At 37.6% G+C, this 8,989-nt stretch overlaps 1 protein-coding gene across 1 annotated transcript; it reads left to right on the forward strand.

Annotated features, from left to right (window-relative positions):
- Window positions 1-4,972: 4,972 nt before the first annotated feature.
- Window positions 4,973-7,096, forward strand: LOC130851973 (disintegrin and metalloproteinase domain-containing protein 21-like). Its single transcript, XM_057732624.1, has one exon. It carries the CDS (start codon window positions 4,973-4,975, stop codon window positions 7,094-7,096), a length of 2,124 nt encoding a protein of 707 aa, XP_057588607.1.
- The last annotated feature ends 1,893 nt before the right edge of the window (window positions 7,097-8,989 follow it).

The raw sequence follows: 8,989 nt of genomic DNA on the forward strand, positions 1-8,989 counted from the left end.
CACTAATCATCAGGGAAATACAAATCTAAGCAAGAATAAGATATCACCTCATACCTCTCAAAATGGCTATCATCAAAAAGACCACAAATAAAAAATGATGGAGATGGTGTGGAGAAAAGGGAAGCCTCCTACACTGTTGGTGGGGATATAAATTGGTTCAGCCACTATGGAAAACAGTATGGAGTTTCCTTAAGAAACTAAAAATAGAACTATCATATCATCTAGCAATTCCAATCCTGGGTATATATTCAGAATAAATACAAACAATAATTCAAAAAGATACATGCAATCCAATGTTCATAACAGCACTATTTAAAATAGCCACCCAGTATGTGGAAGGAACCCAAGTGCCCAACCACAGACTAATGGATAAAGAAGATATGGTATATACATAGAATGACATATTACTCAGCTATTAAAAAGAATGGAATTGTGACATATGCAGCAATGTGGATGGACCTAGAGAATATTCTGCTTAATGAAATAAGGCAGAGAAAGACATACTGTGTGATATTACCTATATGTGGGATCTAAAAAATAATACAAATGAATGTATATGCCAAACAGAAACAGACTCACAGATATAGAAAAAAAACCAGTGGTTAATAATGGGGAGAGGAAGGAGGAAGGACAAATTAGGGGTATGGGATTAACAGATACAAACTACTATGTATGAAATAGATAGAAAATAAGGACAGATTGTATAGCACAGGAAATTATAGCAATTACCTCGTAATAACCTATAAGGGAATATAAGCTGCAAAATACAGAATCACTGTGCTGTATACATATACAATGTTGAAACAAATATAATATTGTAAATCAATTATACTTCGATTGAAAAAAAAGATTTAAATATAAGACCTGAAAACATAAAACCTGTAGAAGAAAACAGGCAGAACACTCTTTGACATAAGTCATACCAATATTTTTTTTGATCTGTCTCATCAGGCAAGGAAACAAAAGTTAAAATAAGCAAATGAGACCTAATTGAACTTAAAAGCTTTTGCACAACAAAGGAAGCCATCAACAAAATGAAAAGACAACCAACTGAATGGGAGGAAATATTTACAAATGATGTAACCAGCAAGGGGTTAATATCCAAAATATATAAACATTTCATACAACCCAATCAAAAACTGGGCAGAAGACCTAAATAGACATTTTTCCAAAGAAGACAAATGGATGGCCAACAGGCACATGAAAAGATGCTCAACATCACTAATTATTAGAGAAATGTAAATCAAAACCACAATGAGATATCACCTCACACGTGTCAGAATGGCTACCATCAAAAAGTCTACAAATAAAAAATACTGGAGAAGGCATGAAGAAAAGGGAACTCTCCTATACAGTTGATGGGAATGTAATTGGTGTAGCCACTATGGAAAACAGTATGGAGGTTCCTTAAAAAACTAAAAATAGAACTACCATGTGATCCTGCAATCCCACTCTTAAATATATATCCAGAAAGGATGTGAACACCAATTGGAAAAGATGCATGCACCCCAGTGTTCGTAGCAGCAGTATTTATAATAGGCAAGACATGGAAACAACCCAAGGGCCCATCAACACAAGATTGACTTAAGATGATGTCATATATATGTATATATATATATTATATATATATATACACACAATGGAATATTATTCAAACATAAAAAGAATGAAATATTGCCATTTGGAACAACATGGATGGACCTAGAGAATAGTATAGTTAATGAAGTAAGGCAGACAGAGAAAGACAAACATTATATGATACCACTTACGAGTGGAATCTAAAAAATAATACAAACAAATCTATATGCAAAACAGAAACAGACTCAGACATAGAAAACAAACATAGTTACTGAAGGGGAACAGGAATAGGGAGGGAAAAATTAGAAATATGAGATTAATAGATACAAACTACTATACATAAAATAGATAAGCAACAATAGATTTACTGTATGGTACAGGGAACTATATTCAATATCCACTAGTAACCTACAATGGAAAATAATCTGAAATCGCTCTCTCTCTCTCTCTCCCCCTATATATATATAGGTGTGTGTATATATATATTTGCAAATATATCTGAATATATAAATATACATACATATATATATATATATCTGAGTCACTTTGCTGTACACCTGACACCAACACAATATTGTAAATCAACTATACTTCAATTAAAAAAAAAAGGCTTAAAAAACAATTACAAAAAACAAAAAACTTTGTTGAAAAAGTCTCCCGGTTTTCAGACGGGTTGTCTATATGCTTGCTATCATTAGTTATGATGAAGGTAGGGGTTTTGATGGAGAATAATTCTAACATTCAGGTGTCAAAGTACTTGAAATTTTTGCAAGAATGATAGGGAGTGGTTGATGGAAGAGTGAGAAAGAAAGGTTAAAACTTACTGTAGTCGAACACAGCTGGATAAACAGTTTGGATTTGACTTTGTGGGCTGCAGATAACAGGAACCCAGCATGTGGACCATAAAGAACATATGACTTCTGTGATGTGGGTTTCTCTAGAGTGAGCTTAAGGGCAAGCAGTAAATTCTGTGGAAGCTCGAGTTCAATAAGGTAAGTATATGTAGGGAGCTTTGTGAAGAGGTTAAGGATTGTTTTTGGCTCACTCTCTCTCTCATCAAATGAAGACAGGAGAAATAATAGGGAAAGTTGTATGGAGGGATGATATAGAGGAATTTGAATCAGGGTAAAAGAAGTATTGACTAGGAATAGACTTAGAGTCCAGGAGATGATTGTTACTGGGTCAGGCATCTTCATTTTCATATCTCCTATGCAAGGCTTCCCAAATTAGCTTGGCTTAGTTGCTCTACCTATGGTTACTCATAAGAAACTGAACTTACCTTTGTCAGCACATTTATCACAGTCCATGGATGAAATCAGATTTTTGACCCTGAAGCATCTGCAAGAGGAGAGACCACTTTAAGAAAAAGAATAGAAAATTACAGAAAGGATAGAAATGAACATTTATTTAGCATGAGGAAGAAATCACAACAAACAATAAACTTTAAAAGTTTGAAAATACTGTAAACATCACAAAAATGTGAAAACCCAATACTTAACTTCCTGACACACTTCTATGTTTTCCTACAGTTTTATAATGGCTTTCTCTTTAATGCTTCCCTTATGAGAATTATTTTGTTATATTTTCTCTGGAGAGAACAGATAGGTAATTGCCTATCCCTAGCATATTCAGTCAAAATTTATTCTTTATTATTGATAGCTTAGAAAAAAATTCAGCTTTACAACTTGTTATTGGTAATACAATAAAAACTACATAAACTATTGAATTTCAGGAAACATCAAGTCTTTAATATATGAGCTGTAATATTTCAGGGCACTTCAAATTTTCTTGTGTAGTAACTAATTTTGAACACTCATATTGATGACTCTCATAAACTGTATTACTAAGCACCTCCCAGGGGTTTATGGAGGTCTATACAATAAGGATCCCTGAGTTATTATATTTATTAGACTCAGATTAATCTGGTTCAGATCCTATTATAATAATCTGATTATTTGTCTGTTTTTCCATAGGCTCAGTGCTTCTTAGCCTCTTTTTTGTTGCTTAGCTGAGACTATGATGATGTCTATGGACACTTTCCTCAGCCAAAGAAAAGGGCACATAATATATAAATATTGAATACAATGTTATAGATCCCTCTAAAGCTTATTCCTGCCCCTGCCACATATTTCTGCACTACATTGATAATTTGTTTAATACTCTGCATTTTTATTTCCCTGGTGTCTAGCACAATGTCCTATATTTTGTATTTTCCAAACATATAAATAACTGCTTAATGAATGTTGCCAGTCAGACTGCATGCCAGGTATAGAAATTCTTCACCTTCAAAAACTGTTAGTAAATATATTTGAGCAGACATTGGGAATTTTCCCTTGCAATCCTAGAATACCAGGCACTCTGATGCCTTTGCCCCAAGAAGATAGAGTTCCTTTTCCCAAGCCTTTAAATTTCATGAATTCTCATTATCCCTTCTTAAGTCATTTCCTCTTATCTTTGGTATTCTCCTATAGGTACCTGGGGAGAACAACCTTGTCCTCCTCATTCCTTTAGAAGATATCAGTTTTTATGATTTTTTTCTCTTATATTCAAATATGAATACATTTTAAGTGGCATTTGTCTACAACCCAAGTACTTCACCACCCCTCCCCCCTTTTCCATTTTTCACTGTATAGAGAACTATACTAGGTGTTATAGAGGATATTAAAATGAGTGAAAATCATAAACCCTGTGCTCAGTGACCTTGCAGTCCCATAGAGTTATGAATGAAGGAGAATATAGCAGCAAGAAAAGTAAATAACTTGAGATAAAGTCTAAAGTAAATCATAAGACCAATGCAAAATGACATAAGAATTGTTGTGATGGTTTCTGACCTCTCCAGTTTTGGCAGGGGAAAGTATCAATAGTTATGCAAGGACAACAGGCATAAACCAATATAGCCTTGAATAAATTGAGATACAGAGTCACTGTACTCTGGTTTCTTTAGTTTTGCTTTAACTTTTTATTGTGGAGATTTTTATACCACCTGTATGTGTTGAGATAATTGTATAATGAAAACCAAGTACCTACCATCCAATTCCAACAACTGTCAATTATTAATATGGCCAATATTGCCTTATCTATGCCCCCTGTAACTTCACACCCCCATTTATTGAAAGCAAATCCAAAGCTTTTTCTTGATTCATTAATCAGTTTTCAAATTCAAAATCTTTCTCTCTCTGACTTTCCTTACCCAATCAAACCACCATCCACACCCTTCTTTTTATTTTCACTTTCAGCACTGCAGCTCTGATGGTGTAACTCTGACAGGACACAGATCCTTAAAGGTCAGCTCAGAGGGAGAAGCCACATCATCAGTGCTTCACATTGTTTTTCTCTGGACAGATGGCTCCATAATGGCCACTCTAGAATGGTGACTGCTGAGGCCAGGGTGTCCATGAGAGTTGTTGTACTGCTCTGGCTTGAGGTGTTTCTGTTCTCTTCTGGCCTCTCCCAGACTGGGTGCTCTCAAAGCCTCAGCTCCCCAGATGTGGTGATCCCCTTGAAGGTTACCAACAGGGGCAGAGTTGCTCCAGGCTGGCTCTCCTACAGCCTGCAGTTTAGGGGCCGGAGACATGTTGTCCACATGAGGGTTAAGAAGATTTTGGTTTCCAGACCCCTCCCAGTGTTCACCTACACGGACCAGCATGCCCTTCACCAGGACCAGCCTTTTGTTCCTAATGACTGCTATTATCACGGTTACGTGGAGGAGGTCACCGAGTCATTTGTTGCTCTCAGTACTTGTGCTGGGGGCTTTCAAGGAATGCTACAGATAAATGACCTTACTTATGAAATTGAGCCCATCAGGCACTCTACTACATTTGAACACCTAATTTATAAGATAAACACTAATGAGACAGAATTCTCACCTATGAGATGTGGCTTAACAAATAAAGCAGCATACCAACAGTTGGAATTTGAAGAGGCTGAGAAATCAACTCTGAAACAAAATTCTGCTTATAACTGGTGGACCCATTTATGGTTTCTGGAGCTGGTTGTGGTGGTAGATCACAATTTCTTCATTGATTCTCAAAGTAATTTCTCAAAGGTGCAGGAAAATGTATTTGTTGTTGTCAACATAGTGGATTCCATTTATCAGCAGTTGGGTACTTACGTGATTTTGATTGGGATTGAGATTTGGAATCATGAAAATGTTTTCCCAATGACAAGCATAGAACAGGTTCTGGAGAATTTCTCTCAGTGGAAACAAATTAGTCTTTCTCAGCTACAGTATGATGCTGCACATATATTTATCAAAAATTCACTTATAAGCGTCCTTGGTATAGCCTATGTGGCAGGAGTATGTCGTCCTCCTCTTGACTGTGGAGTTAATAATTTCAAAGGAGATCCCTGGTCTCTTTTTGCCCTCACTGTAGCTCACGAGTTAGGTCATACTCTGGGTATGCAGCATGATGAAGAATTCTGTTTGTGTGGGCAAAGTGCTTGCATCATGAATGCTATTAGAGTGCCAGCAGAGAGATTCACAAACTGTAGTTATGCAGATTTTACAAAGACCACTTTAAACCAGGGATCATGTCTGCACAATCCTCCAACTCCAGGGGCAGTCTTTATGCTGAAGCGCTGTGGGAATGGTGTGATTGAAGGAGAAGAGAAGTGTGACTGTGGATCTATAAAGCAGTGTGAACAAGACCCCTGTTGTCTGTTGAACTGCACTCTGAGGCCTGGGGCTGCTTGTGCTTTTGGGCTTTGTTGCAAAGACTGCAAGTTCATGCCATCAGGGGAAATCTGTAGACAACAGGTCAATGAATGTGACCTTCCAGAGTGGTGCAATGGGACATCTCATCAGTGCCCAGAAGATGTATATGTGCAGGATGGGATTCCCTGTAATGATGGTGCCTACTGCTATCAAAAGAGATGCAATAACCATGATGAACAGTGCAGGGAGATTTTTGGTGAAGGTGCAAAGAGTGCATCTCAGAGTTGCTATGAAGAAATCAACTCCCAGGGAAACCGTTTTGGCCACTGCGGTATAAATGGCACAACATACCTAAAATGTCATACTTCAGATAGCTTTTGTGGGAGAGTTCAGTGTGAGAATGTGGGAGACATTCCCCACCTGAGAGACCACTCAGCTTTGCAGTATATTCACATCAATGGTGTTACCTGCTGGAGCATCGACTATCACTTAAGGATGAATACACCTGATGCTGGTGAAGTGAAAGATGGCACCATGTGTGGTCCAGGAAAGATATGCATACACAAGAAGTGTGTCAGTCTGTCTCTCCTGTCACAAGTCTGCTTGCCTGAGACCTGTAACATGAAGGGGATCTGCAATAACAAACATCACTGCCACTGTGGCTATGGATGGTCCCCGCCCTACTGCCTACACAGAGGCAATGGAGGTAGTGTTGACAGTGGCCCAGTATCTGCCAGAAGAGTTTTTTTTCCACTAGTTGTGACTCTTAGTTTGTCTGTTTTGCTTTTACCTTTAACTGCTGTATTTATGTACCTTCGAAAATGTTTTGGACCCAAGAAGACTAAGACTCACTCTTCCGATTAAGATCATGCCTATAATTTAATAGCCTATACATTATTAAGTTTTAGTCTATTGGCAGTATTCCTACATGCCTGAAACTTAGCACATTTCTGACAGTTTACAGAAAAATGCAGATACCTTGCCTTCTGTCAGTATCAGAAATATTGCCATCAAGTAAAGGTAATTCCTGAAATTTTCCTATCTACTGTTTATTATTGTAAGCAGCAAATAAAGCTCATTTTCCCCCAAGTTAGTCCTCTTTGTATTTCTTGAACACAGATATGACAGGAGAAGAGACAGACATCTGAGGGCCCAGGGGTGAGTCTTGTCTCTTTTCATTTATTCCCAAAGTGTGCAGAGGATGTGTTTGTTGTTGTCAACATAGTGGATTAATTTATCAGCATTTGGGTACTTATGTGATTTTGACTGGGACTAAGATTTGAAATCATGGAAATGGTTTCCCAGTGAAATGCATAGAACAAGCGAAGACTGCAATGCAGTTCATATCATCAGGGGAACTCTGAAGACATCAGGTCAATGAATGTGACCTTCCTGAGTGGTACAATGGGACATCTCATCTCTGCGCAGAAGATGTATATGTGCAGGATGGGATTCTCTGTAGTGACAGTGCCTACTGCTATGAAAAGAGATGTAATAAAGTTGGCAAAATTACTTACATTTTCTAACACTGTGCTCCAAAATCTGAAAAGAAGGATAATAATAAGGCTTTCCCACCCAATCTCTTGGGGTTATTTGGTAATCAAAAAGAGAGAAAGGAATGATTTCTTCTTCTTTTTTTTAAAAATAAATTTATTTATTTATTGGCTGTGTTGGGTCTTCGTTGCTGCACATGGGCTTTCTCTAGTTGCAGTGAGCAGGGGCTACTCTTCATTGTGGTGCATGGGCTCCTCATTTTGGTGGCCTCTCTTGTGGAGCATGGGCTCTAGAGAGCAGACTCAGTAATTGTGGCACCTGGGCTTTGTTGTTCCATGGCATGTGGGATCTTCCCGGACCAGGGATTGAACCCTAGTCCCCTGCATTGGCAGGAGGATTCTTAACCACTGCGCCACCTAGGAAGTCTAGGAATGATTTCTTCTTAAAGTAGAAACAAATTGTTGTTTGTTTAACAAAAACTCCTGACCCTGTTCCCTCAGCTTCCTAGCCAAGCCTGTCTGCTCTAACTCTTTGCCTTAATTTGGCAGTTTGGGTATCTTCTTGGGAGTATTTTCTTTGAATACCAGAATACAATCTTCCTGAGGGCAGGGTTGTTATCACTGTTTTTGCTCACTGTTGTGTCCCAATACGTAGAACAATGCCTAATACACAATAAATGTTTGACTATTAATTGCATGAAATTGATTAGGAAATGTAAAAATAATATTGATACTTTGGTCCTCTTTTTAAAACTACTGTAGCTCTTGGTCAAAGTTGAACTTTGACTATTTAAGATGTGTGTTTATAATGGTCCCTTTGTACTTGTCCATTGCCATTTTTTTGTCCCCAATTTATCATCTCCTCAGTCAGTTCTCAGTATTTTTGTAAGTCTTGTGTCTTGAAAACACATTTCTAAATCAGACACCCTCTGTGTATGGTCCAGATAATTTCTAAATACCACTCTTTGTCAACTGAGTTAACCTTTTTAATATCATTTTCCATTATGCTTTGTACATTTTGCATCCTCTAGCTATTTTCTCTTTTAAACACACTTGGCTGTGTCATGCCTCTGCACATCTGTACATCAATTCCCATTCCCAAAATTCTGTTTACCACCTTCCTTAACCCCCTTGCCTTGGAAAACTTCCATTTTTCTCTCAACAGAGATTAAACATCACATCTTTGGAAAATTATTTGTGAAATGTTAGGAGTTCTACTTGTGTGCTCCTGTAACTTTGTGCTCATTCTGTTGATGCACTCTAG

The sequence above is a fragment of the Hippopotamus amphibius genome, chromosome 4 (assembly GCF_030028045.1).
Source record: "Hippopotamus amphibius kiboko isolate mHipAmp2 chromosome 4, mHipAmp2.hap2, whole genome shotgun sequence".
Classification (NCBI taxonomy): domain Eukaryota; kingdom Metazoa; phylum Chordata; class Mammalia; order Artiodactyla; family Hippopotamidae; genus Hippopotamus; species Hippopotamus amphibius.

What these genes read in the sequence shown, in the direction of transcription:
- LOC130851973 (XM_057732624.1), top strand. Translation starts at nt 4,973, where the DNA reads ATGAGAGTTGTTGTACTGCTCTGGCTTGAGGTGTTTCTGTTCTCTTCT.